Here is a 23,476-nt window from a genome sequence, read left to right on the forward strand (position 1 = left end):
TTTGAAAATATTGCAGGCAATGTTACACAACTGAACAAATTCTTTTTAAAAAGGTCTAATACTTTTCCATTTTTCAATGGCTGTGGTCCCTAGAAAAAAGTGACAACTTTTACTAGGCACAAACATTTTTGTGGAACTCAAATTATACCGGTAAATGACTACATATGGAAGTATATATATTGAGCTGTTGTTCCTATTCCCATTGCTGTTGTTGTCATCATAATCTTCACCATCATTGTCATCATTCTTCGGTTTCACAATCCATCAGGTGGCTTGAGTTTGACATAGGCAGTTTTCAGATTCCAAGAATTTAAAAATCAGTATGGTATCTGGATAATTTGGCATGTTCCCAGAAATGTCACTTTTTGTAACAGTTGATACAAAAGCTGTCGTGACCTTCTCTATGACAATTTCATTCAGTTGTGTTCTAAGTTTGTTTGGAATTGCACTGGAATCACAATTGGAATCACAATTGGTTTTGTTTCTAAGAGGTACTATTTTTAGATTGCAAGGTGGTTGTTGTTGTTATTGTTGTCATTGAAATCCACTCAATCCTAAGTAGGTCTTGTGGTTCTCCATGGACTTCAGTTTCAGACACCTTGGCTTAGGTGTGGACAATTATCAAAATCAAGCACTCTGATGAATTTAAACCTGACAATAACCCTTTCTGTCCATTAGAGGGTAGTGCTGCATAGGTTTTCTTGTTTAACCAAAGCTACATTTTTTCACTGCTGTATTGGAATGTGCATGTCTAATTGGTGAACAAGAATGAATAGTTCATGTACCATCTTGTTTCTGAATTGGACATTAATAAATAATCATATAATTAATAAATCACCTAACAAATAGCTCTTGAAAAAGCTTTTTAACAATGTAAATACAAGTTGCATGAAGAGGGACAAGCACTTATCAGTTTTTATCCACAGTGGACAAGCATAATGTAGAAAACACTTTAGTGGGACTAAATCAATTTAAAAGCTTAATTACTCTTTATTGACTGACAGCAGTTTTAGCTCAAGTCCCTTATCCACATACCAAAACCCAGTTAGCCCCACTGAATGTGGTGGGACTTAGTATGGGTACAGACATACACAAATTGTTCTGTATACTATTACGGACAAACTATCAATTTTGGTTTCTCCCAACTTTTTAATTTCTTAAATTATTATTATTTCAAATAAATTATTATTTTTTATTTTTGCAAATTTCATTATGTTTTCATTGAAAAAGAAACAGAACATAATTATCCATGACTAATTTCAGTAATTACTTCAGTAATTATGGCTTATTTCCATCATGGAGAGGATTTGTTGTACCTGCCTGCCATGTACATGTTCCAGTCACCAGCAGAATGGACCTCCTTCTCACCAGGCAGTCTGTTCCTGATAAAGCAGGATTTGGAGGGATTTATCATCATGACAATAAGGTCACAATCATGACTAAGAAGGGACTGTAAATATGAAACACTTACAGATTGGTGAATCTTATAACAGTTTTGTATTCATGAACGTTATGTATTTCCATGACTGTGGTACTATTTCCATGATTGTACATACACATATACACACACCCATCAGCTGCATGCGGAGAAGTAGATCCATTCTGTTAGAGACTGGAGCGTGAATGAATGACACTTCCATAGGGTATGGAAGGGCCAGGCCAGGATATGTTATTTAATAAATAGCTGCTACAGGGTTCTGGACCATTCTTTTAAGAGATAAACTCTAAGGATGGACAAATCTGCTAATTGCACTTCAGCGTATAGTCAAATGTTTTAACTCTCAAGTTCTTTCTCTCCTATTTATGAAAAAAAATTAATTTGGAAAGCTCTTATCAATTAATGAACTCAATGATATGCCCTTGGCAACAAGCTGTTTTCTGGCACTTCAGTATTGCTGAGAGAGTGATGGACAGAGGAGAGGTGTCCCTTCTCTGGATGGAAGTAAAATCTAACACGCATGGTAGAAAGTGATTCAGCAAAGGTATATGAAAGATTTATGTTTAGTCAATGCTATGAGTGAGCATTTTGAGGTATATAGAAAATGCTTCCTCATTACATAAATAAATAAGTAACATTTCATACAATGGTGGAATCAAACAGCTCTATGGAATGTTGTTCTTATGAAATAAAATACAAAGGATTTCTGAAGCTTATTTCTTCCTTGGGCATCAAAAGGTAAAAGTCAAATAACACAAGTATACACAGTTCACTGAGCTCTGCAGAATAATATAATAGAATAATAGATATAATACTCCCAATCTGTATGGATTTATTCCCGAATAAATGTGTTACAAAGCAGTTGCAAGTGTGTGCCTCTACCGACGCCATTGAACTGCAACACCCAAAGCCCTACACAATGGTACTGAGAGTTGAGGCTCAGCTTATCCTTGATGTAAACTGACATTAAAAAAACCCACAGATCTAATGCCAGATACTATGGAATTATGTGATGGCTGGAGCAGATGTGTATACTATGTACAGTGAAAAACTATGTGCAGTGGAAAACTCAGAGGGAAGTCGCATTTTATTCAATAGACCAGAGGCTTTACTTACATACACATTTACCTGGCAATAAGCCTTTTGAACTGTGGGAGGACCTACTGATAAGAAAAAGAATATTAAAATTATTCTCCTATTGATGAGAGAGCAGTAGATTTGCAGTGGATAGAAGGGGAAGTACAATATTCTAATTCCAATTCCGACTTTTTTCTTTGTGGAGCAAGATAGTGAACAGGTAGAGATATAACTTACCATGATGCTGTAGATCTGAGCAATGAGTAAGAGGGTCACCATTTCGTATATCTTGTCGTCTAGTGCGTCTAAAATAAATCAGAAAAAATTATAACCGTTCGTGGAATTCATCTGTTGTGTTTGTATCAATAAGGAAAGACCACCTTTAGATTTTTTTTTCCTAGCTAGAGAACAATTTGTTTCATAGAAATTTAGCACTTGAAGCATATGCTATCATGAAGAAAATTGTTGTGAAAGTTTCACTTGCTAAATCTCAGTGTTAGATAAAGGCATGGAGTTTGCCTATGAAAAATAAAGTGGGGCAGTGGGGTATTTAGAGATATTTGGCTCAACTGTAGACTAAAGTTATGAGATTCTGAATGAATTAGTTGAGCATATGTGAATGTTAGGCACCATTTTCTTCCAATGTCTTTGCACTTGGTAGTCAATACTTCCAACACAAGCAAGCATATCTCATTGTGAATAATCAGGGGAAGACCATTTAGTCTGTATTGATTATGATTAAATTAACAGTCTGGTTTCTAGGGATTTGGATCAATGAGAGTTCAACATAGACTTAAAGTATCCTGTCATTTAACTTTCTTAAATATGCAGTGAATCTTGAATTTCACCTCTTCTATGAGGAACAAATAAATCAAGTTAGGTAACCTACCATCTTCAAACCCTTTGATTTGTATATCAGATTCAGAGATATATTGATTGTCTAGATTTAAAATGGTTCAATCCAGTAATTCAGTAACTGGAGTTTCACAAATTGGGTAGTTGAGAATTCCTAACAGACAGATCTAACTATTTCCGTGAATCAAGAAGTCTTTAGATTCTGTGGGGATAGCCTTGAAAATCAAAACTAGTAATATACATTGTGAGTATAGATCTCTCCTCAAAGTTAAGTTGAGCTATCATGTTTACCTAATACCCCTGAAGTACATATAAGCTTAAGGAAAATAAGAATAAGGTTAAATCTTAGGTGCGCTGAGGGAAAAAAGACTACACTAATCTGCAACAAAACTGTCCATAAAATGGGATATATAATGTGTGTTGGTCAAAACATTGCTATTTGCTATGTTCAAAGCCCCATTGGGTTAAAACTACAAACATTATAATGCAAAGTAATGTTGCTTTAAGCAATCTTATACCTTCAAATGAATCTCTTACTTTTCTCTAATTTGTGCCATAAACAATAAAACATTTTATAGAAAACAAAACCATTTGAAATGCTGGTGAGTATTCAGTCTGATTACTACTGTTATGGTCACTTTGTCTTTTTCTTTTGTCACAAAACAGCAGTGGCACAACCTCCTCCTCCCTGAATCCATAAAAAAGGATGGCTCAGAGTGGAAGAAAAGGATAGGGCAAACCAAGATGTTGTTAGAGGCTGAATGCTTCACTTGAAGAAGAAAAGAAACATATAAGGAACGAGAAGACAGGAAATGATTGGGGAGAGAAAAGAGGATTAGAAGGCTGAATAATGGTGGATTTCCAGGTCCTGAAATCATCTAAGTAGAAACCAAAGGGGGGGGGGGATTGTTTATAGTCCTCAGCTTTCTGTTGTAAAAGTCTTCTTTAAAAAAGAAGAAGGAAGAATAGTGTAACTCTAAAACATTCAGCATAATAAAAGGGAAAAATCTTAAAAAGAAAATTCTTTTAAAAATGAATTCAAACTAAATTGGTCATGCTTGGCTCCAGTGAAATGAACCCATACATGACTTTTCCCAAAAGTGTAATACAAATCAAGCCTCACTTGCAGTATATGTGGCACTGTGTTTTTTCTGCTACTACTGTTTTAATGACTTAATGTTTTTATTGGTATCTGATGTATCTATTGTTTATATCTCACCTTGGGAAAATCTACTCCTGGAGCATGTCATATACAGCTTTGAGTTAAACCAATAGAAATAAATACCAGTTCCACTCAAACACCATCTCATTTCTTTTACTTACATGAAGGAATTATTTTCCTGAATGTAAACTCTAATAAATTAGGGTTTAAGATTTGCTATTAAAAACTAATCTTAACTTGGGTGAAGAGTCAGCTGTATTTCAGCGAATAAACCCAAGTTATGTTTGCAAATATTACTTTTTTCAAAGTAACAAGATAATCTTCACAGGGGACTTGGGAAAGAAAGGAAGAGAAGATAGCAGAAGAAATCTGAAGACTTGCTGTTCTTCATTTTGCCTCATTGCTTTGGAAACTCTTACAGAAACAGAAGGTACAGAGCTGCATCCTGCTAAGAATCTGGCAACCTTTATGCAATCACATTCTTGGGCTGTAGGCTTGCAAACTGCAGTGAAAGGGTTTCTTTTGTTGTTGCTGCTCTTTCCATTATGACTTTATTCTTAATAATAATAATAATAATAATAATAATAATATTTATACCCTGCTCTTCAGCCAAAAGGCTATCAGAGCGGCTTACTCAAGTGTCCACCAGCCATTTCAGGAAGCATAAACTGGCATTACCGTTAGTCACCCAAGAATTGATATATCACTTGTTTTGTTCTAAAACATCAATTTCCCCTAGACAAATATCACTACTTGGTTAACCATCCCATGCAAAATCAGCAACATCTCAGGGTCTCACCTTTGCTTTTAATAACCACAAAATAAGCAAACTCAAAGAGATCAACAGCCAGGATCAAAATTGTTCCTAGGAGTACTCAAGGACATGACCATTTCCAATAGATTTTTTCTTTAACCTTTCTTACAGTGAAAAGCAGCCCTAAATTGTTTTACAGACCTCTGTGTCATTTCCTTTAGTTTCAAAAATGCTTTGCCATGGGGCACAAGGGAATGCCTATTACACAGAAAGCTGCTGTTTGGGTTTGTAGAACAATTTTTGAGGGTTTTAGTTAGTACCACATGAAATGGAAGAGTAAGTCTAAAATGACACACTTATAGAACCACTCAGATAATGAAAACAAAACTTACCATTAGCTAACTTTTTTTAACAAAGGTGGCAGTCTAATTCTTGGTCTCTCAGTGGAGATTGGGTGGGATTGCTAAATAGAGCATTTATGGTCAGGAGAAATACACCCCTCACCACTAGATATTACAAGCTGCTATTATCTTGTCTAGTTTGCAAGCTTCCAGGCTTGCCATGACTGAAAACTGAATGCTGTTCAGTTCATTACATCTGTACATTCAAAACAGTCACAGCAATATCAAGATATCACTTGAACTGTAGTGGCTGGTGGCATTCATGTCAGGGGGGTAGTGAATTCTTTCTAGATATTAGTCTGAAATTAAAGGAGCTATCTTTTAAAGTAATGAACCCTAGCCCTCCAAACAGCATCAGACTAAAACCTGGAGTGGGTTCACTAACCCAGTAACTTGGTGCCACCTCCCCACTGTGGGCCTGAAACAGTTAAGGAAGGAGATTAGGGAAGTAATGGAGGAGTTATTTCTTACCTTTTGGCAGTGGGAAAGTAACGGGAGCATGAGGAGCCATCCCAGGCACAATATGGGTCTCTAGCAAGGCAGCACTCTGCACATGCTTTCCCATAAACATCACAGCGGTGCAGCGGAAGCTGTGACACTCCAATAGCCGAGCCAATATAGAGCTGTTGCTATTTGTAGAGAGGAGAGAACAATGTAAGTAGAATTGACAATTTTCTGAAAAGGCATCATTATAAAGCTATATCTATCAGAAAATTGTCTATTGCAATTATGTGACAAAAAGTGAAAACTCTCTGTGGTTTTCTGTTCACTCGTTGGACTTCAGCTTCTGCGCAACTTTTCCACATACACTTTTCTTATATTTTTTTAAGGAATGTGCCTATGTCTTCTATAAGAAAATACAAATTTCCAAAGCACATGGATATTAGCACATTTCTTTGTGGGCAGCTGCAACGTGCAGCTGAACACAGACACCTGAATCGTTATAGGTATCACTTCTTCACTCCATGTTGTAATAATCCAAGCCCATGTGTCCATTTGTTTGCCTATCCATCCACATTGTATCTTGTATACTGGATTTTTCTGGCAGGAGTCTGAATGACTGTAAGTGGTGTTGGTGTTTGCCATTATAGTGGCGATAATGATTATTTTTATGTCCACATTGCCAAGTACGATGTCTCTTCAGGTGTAAAACCACCACTTAGTCTACCAGAATGAATGTGGCCTGGCAGGATATCCAAGAGTTTGTTGGCCAAAAAGGACCATCTACAAACCATGTGATCAAATAGCAAAGTAGAAAGGAAAACACAAAGGCTCCAGTCCAGAGGCTGGTGAGTGCCCCATTATTGTTGTTGTTGTTGTTGTTATTTATTTATTTAGTTCTGTAAATTTACACAGCACTGTACATACAATCTTTTTAATTAGACGGTTCCCTGAGTGCTCACATTGCACATCTGTAACTGCAGGTTCCTCTGTTCACTCCAGTTGAATGGGAGGCAATTTTGTTTCAATAAAAGGATAAAACTGAGGAAGCTGTTTTGATAGTAATCTTTTGTTCTGAAAGGGGCATAAAGTTAATCACTTCATACTATGAAGTCTCCATAGCACACAGCACACAAAGAACAATGCATTGAGGAGACAGGAGTGTTCTAGGATTAGGAATCAACATGCTCTCAAAAACACCATTGTTAGATGTGTCATGCCAGCAGCTTGTCAGTGTCTCACAAATAAGTGTTGTCCCCCCCCCCACCCCCAGCCACACATGCTTCACTCAAGGCTAGACTGGCACTTCACTTGCTATGAAAAACCTGAGCTTTCTTAGCTGGAGAGAACATTAATACTGTAAATTTGTTTTCCAGAGGATCAGGGAGAATTGTAATCCCTCCTGAATACATAAAGAGGTCTTTGATCGAGAAGTTGTACTTAAATGCATGGCTCATTATACTTGTGATCGGCTCCTTTAAAAAGAATGTACTTGTAAAAATAATCAAAAGCAGAGCATTCTGGTACCATATGAACATACGTATATATAAAACTTGACAGCTTTGTTTTGAAAATAGTTTTCTCTATAATAGCACATTCTTTTACTTCTCACCCCCCTTGTTGTTTTAGGTGATAAACTGCAGGGAAAGAGGTCTCAAACAAAATATTTCATGTCAAACGCATTGATTTTAGGCAAGGTTCCAATATACAGTGGGGTTCCCAGCTGGACAGTACGGAATTGAAACTGTAGAAATTGATTTACATCTTTCCCATCGAAAGCAATATCAGTGACCTTCAGCACATGCATCTTTGTTTTAATTTCCTTTTGAAAATACAACATAAAGCAACAAGAAGGATTTGTTGTGAAATTAGAAAAGTGACAGAACTAAATAGAAGTATGAAATTTATTGGTGTTTTCCAATTAGAATAGAGCCACTGAATTAACTAGTGCATAGTGAGTGAATTTAGGCAAACCCCATTGATTTAATGAGTCTGTTCTAGTTGAGGCAAATAATAAGATTTAGCAATGGGGTTGGATCCAGACTTAATGATGTTTGGTGTAGGCCCACTGAAATAATTGACACTCAAGATACTATCGTATTTCACTTATTTCATAGGACCTATTCTAAGCAATGGGCAAATCTAGATTTAGCTCATAGGGTTATATATTTGTAAGGTCCTAAGCTCAGTAGTTTATACCACTCTACTACCATGAACACATAGAATCATGCCTTATCAAGTATGATTAGTACTTGGATGGGAGATTTGTGGTGATTACCACGAAGACCTAGGAAAGAATCCTGCTTGAAAGAGAGGCATCACTCTCAGTCAGAGTAGACAGTGCAGTTGCCCCTCCTTTCTTGTGGACATGAGATCCGTGTTCTGGGCATAGTACAAGGTGTTGGTTATTACCTTTAAAGCCCTATATGGCTACATGGCTTGGGCCCAACTTATTTAAAGGAACACCTACTTCCATACAATGCACCCCATCATCTCAGGTCCTCTGAGAGGAACTTACTGCAGCCTATAAAGACCAGATTGACTGTGACCTCTCAGAGGGCTTTTTCTGCAACCGCTCCCAGCCTGTGGAATGGCCTGCCAGACAAGATCCGTCAAATCACTAATATAGATAGCTTCAAGAAAGCTGTTAAAATGGATCTCTTCTGGCAGGCCTTCCCAGAATAAATTACTTGGCCATGTAGTGACCCCCCACATATATCTGATGACTCTGCCCACTGTTATTGTTTTAATTGTTCATGTAATTTCAACCTTAAACTGCTTAATTCTTTTTTAAGGGGGGTATTGTGTATATATGGTATATTCTTTTAGCATCGTAAGCCGCTTTGATTGTCTTTACAAAAAGCAGGGTAGAAATAAAAGTTTATTATTATTATTATCATTATTCTCTTATACACGGAGGAGTGACCTCTGTTAACTCCAATGGGGCACACCCTGTGTGCTCACAGGGGTGCGCCCCATTTAAGCCTATAGGGCTTGAATACATATGAATCTCAATTTTCATGGGGATGGTGGTCCAGAACGGATCCCCTGCAAAAGCGGAGGGTCGACTGTACTAGGCTAGTTGGACCAATGGTCTTATTCAATAAAAGGCAGTCTCCAAAGTTCCTATGGTAGACAACCTCCTTTGCATGTAAAAGGTCCTAAATACAGTGCCTAATAACTCCAGGAAGAATTGGCTATTTCTACCTGAGACCCTAGAGAGCTACTGCCAGTTTGGGTGGAGAAAACAGAATAGATGAACTGAAGTACTGACTCTCTCCTGTCTTCCATGAATAAGGTTTAACTCTCCCATTCTGAGCATTTGGATAATTAGCCAGTTTTTTATTAGTTAGAGGTAGTATAGACTGGCACTTTTCACTGGCTTGACTGTGGAGTAGGGCCACACACCTCCAGCCCTAGTTCAGCCACTCAGCTGCCATCATGGCGCCTGCCCATCCATATGGTGCACACCATGATGGTGTCCATGGGACGCAGCACCCCAATGGCGCTGGCCAGAAGGGGTGTCATCATGGTGTGCAAGTGCACCAATGATGCCCCTTCCAGGAAGCTTCTCAGAGTAGCTTCCTTTGGAGTATGGATCGGTGCCACAGCATGCAGCTGCTGTGGCACCGATCCAGGGCATATAGGGGTGGCATCTAGCCACCCATCTGTATAGCCCACCCAGACTATATATGCCTGAGCACACTGTCAATCTTTATGAAGGAAGAGGCAGAAAGATTTCAAACATTGTGGTGTAGTGGACTGAGAATTGGACTATGAGTCTGGAGACCAAGGTTCTATTCTCAGCTCAGCCAAAAAATCACCAAGTCACCTTGGACAAGTCATATACTTTAATCTTTCAAAGGAAAGCAATGGCAAACTCCTCTAACAGATCTTGGCAAGAAAACCCCATGACAGGTTCACCTTAGGGTCACCATAAGCTGGAAACATTTTGAAGACACACAACAACAACAACAACAACAACAACAACAACAACAACAACATTTATTGCAGATAATACATTATCATTTCATTTTTCTCTTAATTGCTAGCAACACATAAATAAAGATTTCCCTTTTTCCTTGTCTGTCAATTTTTCTGTGAGAAAAACCAGAAACATGGGTAAATAAGAAGTGGGATGGAAGTAGCATTGATAGCAACTAAGAGAGCAAAGTTAAATTTCTAATATGCAAGACCAACAAGTATTTAAAGACAGCAAGGTGATGTTCACTATACCTGTTTAGTGGAAATCTTCATGGCTGAAATCATTGTAGGCTCCTGGAAAAGAGAATTATATTGAAAATTTGCTTTCAGTAGCTGTTTTCTTAAAGATGATGACTATCTTGCAGTTGTTGTTTTTTAAATGACATTCACACTGGAATAATATTGTTGCCACCCTGGTTGTGTTGCACAGAAAGGCAGGATATCATTATCATCATCATGACTCACACAAATGAGTGGGTCAGTCCATGAACTAATAAGCAAATTTTCTACAGCTCCCTGAAACTTGGGAACCAAGGTCAGTACATTTCCCTCTCCTTTCATCCCCAAATTCTTCCTTCCCTTCATACTGTTAACCATGTTTTCAGATTCAACTGAAGCTATGCAGGTTTCCTCTTGTTCAGAGTTTACAAACTCACTCCATTTATTTTATGATCTCTTGTTTCACATCACTAAATGCTGTTGTTGGAGTTGTGGTGATAACACTTTGGTAAATATCTCAGTGTGTGTGTGTGTGTATGTGGGGGGGGGAGAATTCAGTACATGATTGCTATTGTTTTTTAATATGAACTATCTATAGAACTCATTCAAGCATTACATCTTACTGTTTCTTATGGTTCCAATTTTTATCCAGGTATATTCCCAGAGTTCAAACCAAGCTTTCATAGTTTACCCCACTAATCCTTTAGAGAACTAGATGTTGCTCAGTGGATACTAAGCATGCACACTCTCCACTGCAAATGGGTTATTAAATATGGTATTGTATGGCATCAATTACAGATTACACTGAAATGTTTGCTCAGCTGTTCAGGGAGACACTGCACAAATCAGGTTAAAATGGCATTTGTTATCAATGTAATACATCTGGAATGCCTTCAGTTTCACTGGAATTGTAAATGAAAAGCATTGTTTTTGGCGTATGGCAACCCAGCCTGTTAACTTCATTCTTTGGTGACAGAAAATTAAATCCATCCACCCCAGGGATATGTGAAAACTCAAACGTGATGGGTTACAGTGAAATTTCATATCAGGTTTCTATACAGGACTCAGTTCCTTTGGAATTTTTTTTTTTAAAGCCTTCACACTTCATCTGCACCTGCAATGAAAATGAGGTCAAAATATTTTATGTTAGCTGATAAGGAACCCAGGGTCACGCTAAGTGTTGTTGACTGTAAATTCTCAGTAACATGTGAACAATGTGAACTAAGAGCTTCCATCACTTACTTCTCCTCACTTCTCCTCATTTATCTTTCTTTTCTTTTTTTTAGTTCTTCGGCCAATCAATATTATGAATAGCAAAGGTGTATTTACTGGGCTAGGCCAGCTACTGCCTTTGCCTTGGTCTTCATTCCACTACCCCTCCTAACTGCCAGTCCAGGCAGGGTAAGGCAATATGAATTTGCCCCTCTCCCTTTTGTTTGTTTTCCCATGCTGGATGCAGGTATCATCCGAACTTCACTTTGATTTTAATGAAAGGCACTGAAAGAAGAAATCTCCTTATTTAATAAAGCTAAAATACAGAAAGAATAGTAAGTATGCATGATGCAGTGATGTGTTTTTGTGCATAGGGACTTGCATGGACAAACAGAGAATGTTGTCATATATATATTTCCTGGTCATTCAGTAATTTTCAGGTGCAAAATTACAATTTGTGAGAAAATCCGTATAGGCTGAAGACCTGCTATGTTAGAAGAGCAACACCCTGCATTCTAAGAAGAACTAGTTGTACTCCTCATTAAACTGCTTTTAAATGCAGACCTTAAAAGCTTGCTGTTTTGGAACAAATGAGCTGACTGAGGACACACATATACTGTAGTTCAAAGCTCACATGAATGGTTTTCTGGTTCTCTCTCAAAGGCTTTAATTTGAGTTAGGAGTCACAGATTAAAGTCTTAGCAACGGGTAAAAGTGTTCTATGAAGATTATGACACATGGACTCACCATCTGGGAATTGCTGGGAAAATATTAGGGAAGTGTGCGTGTGTGTAACCCTGAAGCAGTTCCCCAGCATCATGCAATCACCAGCTCGCTCTAGCATCCCTCTAGTGTCATGGAATCATTCAGGGAAAGGCTATTTGGTATTAACTCAAAATTTCCGTTAATAGGAAATTGCCTCTCCCTGAACGATAACATGACACTAGGAACCTTACCGCACAGGGGTCCTGGTACCACCTGAGAATGGTCCAAGAAGAGCCAGGAAGGGAATGGAATGACTGGGGGACGCATTTTACTGCACAGAAGGAAGTCCCTCACTCATTCTGTTCCCCTCTCTTCCATTCTGTTCCAGAGGAGGCGATTTTTGAGAACTGTTCTGAACAGTTCTCAAAAATCGTGTCCTCTGCAATGGAATGAGAACGGAAGGAAAGGGAATGGAACATTTGAGGGACTTCTGTGTGCAGTAAAATGTGTCCCCCACTTATTCCACACTCATTCCAGGCTCCTTCTGTTCCATTCTCAGGCCATTCTGTGGAGCTCCTATGTGGTAGATTGATGCTAGAGGGAGCTGATGAATGCATGATGCTGGGGAAGCGCTTCAGGGTTACACACATGCACACTTTCCTAATGTTTCCTCAGTGATTCCCAGAGTCCATGTGTGATAATCTTCTAAGAGTAAATAAACTTTATGACAGGGAAGGCTCAGTTATGCTATCCTCTGAACAAAGTGATGCATGAAATGCATACTCCCTTTGCTACTTTCCCACCTCAAACAATGGTCTGGAATTGTAGCAACAAGAAAAGTGTCTGTGGCCACTTTCCTTAAACATGGGGCAGCTGGGAAAGATGGCGGGAATTTGACTATTCTTCATATTGCTCTGTGTGTTCCCACTGTAAATTTCTCTCAGCTAGAGAGAGAAAGAAATTCTGTTGAGACTCAAGTGCCTTGATGTATGTAACATATTTTTTTGCACCTGTCATGACTTGTTGCAAGAAAATATGTGCTTTGGCTCAACGGTTTGCACACTGGGATAAATTCCTGAAAATTAATGCACATCCCTTTCATATTTTGTACAGTTAAACTGAATGTAGTTGAAAAATACACAATCAATGGATGAACTTTGCTTAAATCATGTATACTGTACAGTCGATGTACAATTAGAAAAGTTCTTATAAAGTTTGCATGAGCTTCAATATGATTGGAAAACACAAATCCTGCACTAAATAGGAAACATGGATGGGAAGAAAATAAAAGTAGGAGAAATGTGGAGAAACTCAGTGAAACTGAAACTGAGATTTTCACATCTCTACATCCATCCACTTTTCACTGGAGTTTATTAGACAAGGGAAACTGGAAATATAATCCAATGGAAATCCAAATACAATCATGAGGTTTAATGTTATTGCGTGATAGACTATCACAAGCAATTTCGGGCAATGGCAAGCTATTTTCAGGCAATGGTGAGTCAGTTTGAACACAATTCAAATCCACGTAAATTCGCTGAACTAGTGAATTCACGTGAATGCGTTCTGGCCCCACTTTCTTTTCATTCAAAATTAAGAGAAATTCATCCCGTGTGGTAAACTCCACTAGCAAAGTGGAAGGTAGGCTGGGTTGTTTAACCCTTATCCTTACTACAACATACTCCCTGAAGCTTCCTCCATGCTATGTTGGTCTCACTCCCAGGGTCCATCAGTTTCTCTCCATGATTTGTCATATTCTACCCTGGACTTGCATTCTTTTACCAGATCCTGCTATAGATTTGGCCTTGTTAATGTGCCCATCCAGTCTTTGTCCATTCTTCTAAGTCTCAAGTTGGAAACCACATTTCCAAACCCAATATTCAGAACTGGATCCCGATGGCCACTTTCTACACATCAAGTATTTAGGGAACGTTCTCACAAGAGACAAAGCAAAATTTCCAACAAGCCCAGGAGGGGCATCATCCATCTTTGTAGAAGTTACATTCCTAACTTAATAGATTGACTGGACATTAATTGGATTTCATTCATGGTAGGAGTTCATGCAATAATAGCTACATCCATCAGGACATTGTATGATGATTAAACTATTTTCTACATTTAAAAGAGAAAGGAATAAGAGGACAGCAGCTAGTCTTGTGATTTCATTTCTTTCCTTGTAATTCACTTTTTGTTTAAAACCAAGGCTCAAACCCTTACTGCATAATTAAACAGAGGCTTGCCAGCAAGGTATGCAGGGCTCTTGGTCAATTATTTATTCACATACAAGCTTTGCTTTCTATTTAAAGCACAACATGTTGAAAGCAAACAATTCTATAACATGTTGCCCAAACAATATGGTGCCTGTTCATGAGGCAAAGGAGTATAGCAACAGCAATGCAAGAGGGGGAGAAGCAAATCATAACAGAAATGTGTCAACTCATTTTGTAGACTACTGTTTCCTAGATAATTGGAGAATTTGACATAGAAGTGTCTCTAAATATGTGTGGATATTTAGAGCAGGGCTGTCATAATCTAATTAGCAGAATTTCAACCAATTAATTAATGAGTTTTAATTAGGGATTTCAAAAACTCTCAGTCTCAATTTTGTTGCATTTCTCCAATTGGACCTGCATTCCCACAACTTTCTTTGTTTGTGCCAAGTTGTGAGACTTGATTTTTAATTCCCACATGGAAATTAATGTGCATTTTTTCTACACATTTCCCTCAATTTATATATGTCCTTTCCCTAAAATACACATTTTTCTACACTTCATCCTTACTGAGTAAAGTGTTTTGTATGTTTCTTCTGTATGGATTTTAGTTGCCTACAAGTTTTTTTTAATGCATGGTTTTATGCATATGAAGGATACCACAAGTCTTCCATAGACATGCATTGTTAATACAAGCTCCACTCTGTATTAGAATGAGTCCTGGAAAGTGAGAAACTTTGACAGAAATCTTGATATCACCAAAATTCTTTTCCATCCTTAGTTCTGATTGATATGTTTGAATGGGTATCAAAAAAAATAGCATAGGAAGCTACTTCATATCACTTGAGACCAAAGTCTCATCTTGCTCAGTATCATATACAACTGGCAGCAGGTTACTTTCAGAGATGAGCCTTTTCCAGCCATGACTAGGAATATCTGAGATAAAACTGGGAGTTTTTTCATGCAAAACTTGTGCTGTAAGATAAATGTGTGATCCATTTCAAGGGGGAAAATTAATTATTTTCTGTATAGATAATCCTTGATATTTTGCAGGAGGCTGTAGAAGAGGCCTGCCTGGCAGAAAGAGAAATAGGAGGGAATGCCTCCTTTAAGATTAAGGTCTTTTTAAAAAGGCTTCTATCAAAATTATTTTTTTTTAAAAAAAAAAAGATTGCTGCTGATTGACCATGAGGTACTTTCAATAAGAAGATTATTCTATTTTCTTTTATTTAATGAAGTATATCAGGTAAACATATGGACAGATCTAGCTAAGATCACTTAAAAACAACAACTCTACATTCCGTTTTGCAATCATCCCAGAGAAGGCAAGATACATTTACAAAAACAAAGTATCTTGAAAATTCAGCTCTATATCTATGCCAACTTTTGCTTCGAGACAATCAAATTGTGTACTGTACCAAAATTAACTTTAATTTTCATGTCACAGAAACTGTTAACATCTGAAAGCAAACCTTTCACTATGCCCTTGTCATAATGTCATATGTCCACATGTAGAATTAATTTTGTATATTTTTGTGTGGAGAAGACGGGCGCAGAGGCTTTCAAATATACAGATGATTTTCACTGTAAATTGCAAACAGTTGTATCTATTGGTCTGCATGTCCCAGCAGTGGCTTGGAGGCAGCGGTAATAGCAATCTCAGTTTTTCTTAGTAGCTTATACTGCACGGAAAGTTCCTAAATTTATTTAAGCTGGTGACTGAGTCTCTGTTTGACAATGTAATGAGGAAGATTCCATGGTCTTTTCCACCTTACCAAAACATTCAGCGTGTAGCTATCTGGGAAGCATGGTGAAGAAAAGAGAGCAAAAATAGATTACAAATCTTTAGAACCACTAACCTGGAAGACAGTCATTTCTTCAAGCAAGACTTCTTCCAGATCATGCCAGGTCTCCTTAGGAATAGAAACTACTTTCAGAACTGTCCCAATATCTGAGAGAAAGAGATACATTTTTTTCCTCCAGTAAGAGAAGGTGGATATTAGACATCAACAGGCATTTCACTTTTCCATATTACAATTTACAAAGAGGATTAGGGGGCGATGTGTTGGAATACCAATTTACCTTCAAAGTAATCCTGAAACTTCTTTGGGGTTTCCAAAACGGGATTATGTTGTTTTGGTTTTTTTAAATCTAAATATCTTGAAGTCCTAACTAATTTTAGCTGTCAGCAAGTGAAGAAGGCAGTGTACAGTTATCAGTGAAATGTCATCTGCCATAAATGAATATTTAAAGTCAGGAATGTAGGGATCAGCTGGGGCTACATTTTATGACACATTTTCAAACCCAATGCTTTTCATGGTTGCTTTAAAATATAAAGGAAGAGGCTAACACAAGGGTCAGTGTCGAGTATTGGGCCAGCTGGAGGGATGCTGTCAAGCTGATTCAAGCTGTGAGATCTCTTTAGAACAAGTTGATAGTTTTATAGCATTGAAACAAAATGACAGTTGGCAGTTTTCAAACAGTATTTGCAGGAAGTCTGTTGTTCCTCAAAATTTTATCAGGCTTATCAGCTTCCCCAAACACATTTTGTCCAACATTACTGATTACAGACTGAGCATATACTAACATGAACTGTGTGTGTGCCAGAGGACAAACCAAAGAATTGTTTGCAACAGTATGGGCTCTTTGGTAGAAATTCTTTGTTTAGGTTCTGCAGTGGACATGAGAAGAATCTCAAGCCCTCCTCAGGCAGTCGTCATTTTCAGACATGTTCATTATTGGCATGTGATATAATGCTGTCACAGAGTCATTTATGTTAAACTGCTAAGCAAATGTTAGCTTTACTAATTTAAATTTATTTTATGCCAATCTGATTTTTTAATTTTTGTGTTATCCCCCAAAGAACATAACGGGACCATAAAACAATGGTACTGAAAATTTTCCAATAAGAATAAAATGATGACACATTCCTCCTCCATCCGCTGAGACAAGTGGCAGCACTTGCATCTTTGGGCAGGTGACGATGTCCAGCCATCACCCATAGGATACACTGGTGTTGAAATCTGGTCCCATGTCTATCTGATCCTTTAGGCATGGGTATCTCTAAAGGCCATAGCTGGGAAGCTGCTAGTCATTTTGAATGTCTCACAGTGCTCTCAAGCCCCTGACTTCATGTTATGTCTGGGGCACAGTAGGGCACAAAAGCTGACAGCTTTTCAAAGGTCAGATCATCAGGGGGACAACATAATAATAATAATAATAAATAATAAATTGTTTATTTATTAACCGCTTTTCCCAAGATCAAAGCGGTGTTCAAGTGTCAGTAAAGACAGTCAGTAAAACCAGTACCACAATTCACATATTAAAAATACACATTAAGTTGAATTAAATCCAAAAGCATAGTTAAAAACATACAGTAATAATGTTAAAATCATGAATATCAATACATCAGAGTCAATAGGGGAAAGATAATCTTAGAAGGAATTGGGAGGGTAGGCTTGTAGGAAGAGGTGGGTTTTTAATGCCTTTTTAAAGGCTTCTACTGTTCCACTAAGGCGGATCCCTTCAGGTAAGGCATTCCACAGAGAAGGCGCTACTGCCGTAAAGGCCCTTTGTTGAGTAGTCACCAATCTCACCTTAGGGTGACTGAGTAGCAGTTTTCCTGATGTCCTGAGAGTGCAGGGAGGATTATGCAGGGAGTGGAGTTCCCTCAAGTAACCCGGGCCCAAGCCATTTAGGGCTTTAAAGGTGATAACCAACACTTTGTACTGGGACCGGAAATGAATTGGCAGCCAGTGTAAAGATTTTAAAACAGGTGTTATATGGTCGGATCTCGCTGTCCCCGTGATTAACCTGGCTGCTGCATTTTGAATCAATTGAAGTTTCCAAACCTGATACAAAGGTAGCCCCATGTGGAGCGCATTGCAGAAATCCAAACAAGAGGTTACCAGTGCATGTACTACTTTTTCTAGGTCCCCTCAGTCCAGACAGGGACGCAGTTGACGTATCAGCCGCAGCTGATACCAAGCACTCCTGGCCATCACATCTACTTGAGATGATAAATGTAGGGATGGATCCAGGAGTACTCCCAAATTACACACTTTGTCCTTTAGGGGAAGTTTAATCCCATCAAGGACAGGATGGCAAATTTCCCTGCCTGGGCTAACCTATCATGAGTATCTCTGTTTTCTCTGGATTCAATCTGAGTTTGTTTTTCCTCATCCAGCCCATTACTGCCCCCAGGCAGGCGTCGAGAGGAGAGATGCCATCCTTAGTCACTGTATCAGTCGGAGACATGGAGAGATAAATTTGGGTGTCATCAGTGTACTGATAACACCGTGCTCCATGGCTCCGGATGATCTCTCCCAGCGGCTTCATGTAAATGTTAAATAGCATGGGGGACAGAATGGCACCCTGAGGGACGCCCGATGTAAGCTCTCTTTTACGAGAGCAGCTGTCCCCCAGCCTCACCATCTGGAACCTTCCTGAGAGATAGGACCGGAACCACTGGAGCACAGTGCCCCCGATACCCAATTCTCTCAGGCGTTCCAGAAGGATACCATGGTCGATGGTATCAAAGGCCGCTGAGATGTCCAAGAGCACCAACAGAGTTATATCTCCTCTGTCGGTTGCCAGACGGAGGTCATTGACTAAGGCGACCATGGCAGTCTCAACTCCATAGCCCGCTCTGAAGCCAGTTTGAATGGGTCAAGATAATCGGTTTCATCCAAGACTGCCTGGAGCTGAAAAGCGACTGCCCTCTCAATCACCTTGCCCAAGAATGGCAATAGGGAGACCAGTCTATAATTACTCATAGATAGGAGATCAAGGGAAGGTTTCTTCAATAAAGGCCTTACAACTGCCTGTTTCAAAGATGTTGGAACAGTACCTTCCCGAAGAGATGTGTTTATTATCCGATAAAGAGCAGATGTTATAACATCTCCTCCCTGCATGGTCAACCAGGAAGGACAAGGGTCAAGAGGGCAAGGCATCTTTTTCATGCATCCAAGGAGCTTGTCTACATCCTCGGTACTCACAAACTCGAATTGATCCAGAATAACCTTGTTACCAGAGGCACTGGATGCCTCTACTAAAGGTTCTGCTCGAAAACTGGCGTCAAGATCAGCCCTTATCTGAGAGACCTTGTCAGCAAAGAAGTTGTTATAAGCATCACAGCAGGCAATAGTTGGTTCAAGCAAAGGGTTCTGGGTGGCCGGGGTTTGAGTTAGTTCCCTGACCACCTTGAACAGCTCTGCTGGACGAGACTCCGCTGACGCAATCCGTGCAGCACAGAACGACTTCCTAGCTGCACTGACTGCCACTCCATAGGAACGCAATATGTTCTCATGGAGTGTTCTGTCAGATAAGTTCTGATGTTTCTGCCAGTAGCACTCTAGTCGTTGCGCAGCCGCTTCATCTGGCGAAGGTCTTCTGTATACCAGGGTCTTTTCTTTGGAGCGGCCGGCAAGGACGCTCGGGAACGATACTGTCTATAGCCCTGGATAGATTCCTATCCCAGTTGTCAACATAGCAATCAGGTGGAGGGGAACATCAGATGGCTGTTTGCCAGGGCAACCACTCTAACCTGGCTGCTCTTAGAGAATGAAAGTATCCTGGTTCTTAGTCCATATATTTTGAATACATTCTTAATTACTGAGCCAAGACTAGAACATTTACATTACACTACCTTTGGCCTTGAACTTAAAAGAGCCCATTGCTTGCTTCATGCAAGTATCCCCCCTCCCCGCAACTCATATTATCCCTCTTCCAGTAGTATCTTATAAAATTTCCATATCTGGTGGTATCATGTCAATAAATAAATAAATTGTCATTTGGCATGATGTATTGTTGTTCCTTTTTTATATAACAGAATGATCATTAGCATATTTCATTTTGTTTTTGTTGATTTAGCCAAAAAAGCTATTAACATCTTTTTGCACAAAAAGGATTGCATTTGTTTTTTTAAAAAAATAATGCAAATTTTGAAGTTCTGCAATGAAAAGAATATTTGAAAAATGTTCAAAAATTCTCAAAATTTTTCCTAGCAGAGAGAAAAAATGCACATGTTTGCTTTCACATGGGAGAAGGAAATAGACAAAGATTCATGTACCTACATCTTTCTAATGCCCAGGGTTTACGGTAGATAAATTGGAAGGGCATATTGAAAAAAACAGTAAAAAAAAATGGAGATTCTTTTGAGACAGTTAAAATGAAATGATGAAACCCATTTAGGCATGGCTTCAGCTCAAATTGAGTTGGATTGGGGACTGTCATGCATCTTGATTGGATTAGATTTCAATTACTATCTTGACTGAAAACTTTTGTTCCAGATATTTTCTGTTTTCTTTATTCAACAAAATGTTACATTTCAATTGTTCACTTTTAGATACATTTTTATCTTTTGTTGGCTGAAAGAAATCTAGCATTTCCAGTTTGCTCTGTTTTTTGTTAGATAATTACAGGTATTGACTATATGCAGTTGATCTGGTTTGTTAAATACAGGTTACTGCTGCTGTTAAACTTAGGCCCCTTACAGACTGGCCAAAATAAAGCTGCTTTGGGTCACTTTGGAGATATGCTGTTTAAATGATGCATGCATCCTAAGAGTCCAGAAGCTGAACCAAAATTGCGCTCCAGTCCTTAGGACTGGATCATGGCTTTGGCGCAACTTCTGGACTCTTTGGATGCATGCATCATTTAAACAGCATACCTCCAAAGTGACCTGAAGCAGCTTTATTTTGGCAGTCTGTATGGGGCCATAGTGATACTGGACACCATGAAATCTCTGCATATCTTGGGTGGTATCATATATAAGCATCATTAGGGGAAGGCACTCTAAATCCCACCAGTGGCAGCAATACATTGTGAGAGGACATGGAAGAGGGCCTTCTCTGCTTTGGCACCTTCTTTATGGAATGTCCTCCCTGTGGAGGTCCAGCTTACACAAAATTTGGTTTCTTTTAAGCACCAAGTGAAAAGAACATGGCTTTTTGCTGAAGCTTTTAGGTCCAAATGCATGTGTACTGTATATAACTTTAAGTATTTGATCTTTTAGATTATTTTAAGTTGTTAAAATGTGTTTTTTTATCTGTTTATTTAATTTAAGATGCCAATTCTGATTATGATAAGGTTGGAAGGTTGGAAGTTTGAGGTCCAAGTGCTGCATAATGGAGTGAGTTCTCATCACTAGTCCCAGCTTCTGCCAACCTAGCAGTTCGAAAGCACGCAAATGCAAGTAGATAAACAGGTACCACTTTGGTGGAAGATAACAGCATTCGGTGAAGTTATGCTGGCCGCATGACTACCAGACCACCTTGGACAACACTGGCTCTTCAGCTTAGTAATGGAGATGAACACTGCCTCCTACAGTTGGCTATGACTGGACATTCATATCGAGGGAAAACATTTACCTTTTCATCAATAGTATGTGAGTATATTAATGTGAAAAGACTTCACCAGACAAATAATCTTAACAAATGCTGCTGAACAACAGCTATGAAAAACTGTTCTTATTTTTATTACCTAATATTTGTTATGGGGTTTACAATGTAAATCTATTTTCACATGGTATCTTAACAACATTTTATGAGTTTCAGACAAAGAGCTTCATTCATGGAGTGGCACAGAAATGCTATAATTGTAGTTAAAGATAATGGATAATAAAGGTATTTAGAAGACAGTTAATTGAGCTGTAGCATACATAATATTAAATAATATGGAGAGATAAAAAGGGGGATCACAAAGGATGTTACGGATATAATCTCACTCACAAGATAGGAAGGACAAATTTGTTGTTTGTATGTACTATGTAATGTGTAGTTTGTGAGTTGAAATTGAGATTATTATGATTAGGGTATGAAGTAAAGAGAGCTGGCTTCAGATCAAGTTCTGAAGAGGTAAAGCAGAGGAATTTGGAAAGTGATGGAAGGTAAGAGTAGGTAATACACACTAGGTTTAAAGTACGCAAGAAGGAGAAGAGAGTAGACAAATAAAGAATGATTAAGGAGGCGCAACCGAAAAGGAACAAGAAAGGGACATAATAGGATCTAGAAAATAGGGGAACTTGATCTGAAGAAAGTGGTGATACAAAATTTACAAGGGGAGGGTCAAGATAAGCGAGGGTTTAAGAGGGTAAGCGATTTTAGGTTTAGAGACTTAAATGGTTTATGTTGTAAAGTGAATTGTCAAATATTTGTTTTATGTTCAACTTTTTTGTTTGTATACTATCATTTCCCTCTGTTTATTGTTCATTGTTTTATGTTTAGTTTCTGTTATATTGCTTGTGATGTTGTTTTGTTATATGTAAAAATAAATAAATAATATATTTAAAAAAGGAATGACCTGCGAAATTATATTTTTTGCAAGAGAAATTTGTGAAATATATTAGCAACAAAGATGGGAAGAACTTCCAAAAATTAAAGAGCATCAAGGAAATGGATTTTAATAAGTGCTACGTAGGAAGACATATGAATACTACAGTTTAGGATGATAGAAGCTTGAAAAAAGGGGAAAAGAAATAGGAACTGATGAGTGAATCTGACAGCCAGCCACAATGTTCTTTTTAAAAGGGATCCCACCAAGATTAGTGGTTTACTGGCTTATAAAGCCTTTGAGGTTAAAGGTAGAATACGTTAAATGCTACAGAGTCTCTGATGAGGCCTCAATAACCCAAAGCAAAGTTTTATCAGTATTCAAGATCAGCTTTTGGTGGAGTAATATTTCAAACAAATTTCAGACAAATTGAATCAGGCTCTTCTTTTCAGATCACTAAGCTTTGGGGAGTAATTCAGTTTGGATGATAAAATTACAGTTATTAATTCATGTTTACTGACAGATGGGACTCAGACAGCACTAAATTATTCTTCTACAACTTCAGATGAATTTAGGAGTGCAGACTGATGTGTTAAAATATGTGTTTTAGCATGTTAGAGGGAGATTAGAAAGGAGCGGGAGATTAGAGGGGACTATTTCTCTGGAGGGAGAGAACAAATTTTTTTTTAGGCTGTCACCCTAAACACACTTACGAAAAGATCAAACTTCTGAACACAATTGGGATTG

General features: G+C 38.4%; 1 protein-coding gene across 1 annotated transcript in view; it reads right to left on the reverse strand.

Moving 5' to 3' along the window:
• The window catches only part of SEMA3A (semaphorin 3A), a 228,779-nt gene that overhangs the window by 9,693 nt on the left and 195,610 nt on the right, over positions 1-23,476 (reverse strand). The window contains exons 13-16 of the mRNA XM_042469819.1: positions 16,318-16,409; positions 10,365-10,406; positions 6,159-6,316; positions 2,753-2,820 (exon numbers count right to left, since the gene is read on the reverse strand). Coding sequence (XP_042325753.1) covers positions 2,753-2,820; positions 6,159-6,316; positions 10,365-10,406; positions 16,318-16,409 — 360 coding nt within the window. The remainder of the gene's footprint in view (positions 1-2,752; positions 2,821-6,158; positions 6,317-10,364; positions 10,407-16,317; positions 16,410-23,476) is intronic.

Source organism: Sceloporus undulatus, chromosome 5 (assembly GCF_019175285.1).
Source record: "Sceloporus undulatus isolate JIND9_A2432 ecotype Alabama chromosome 5, SceUnd_v1.1, whole genome shotgun sequence".
Classification (NCBI taxonomy): Eukaryota; Metazoa; Chordata; class Lepidosauria; order Squamata; family Phrynosomatidae; genus Sceloporus; species Sceloporus undulatus.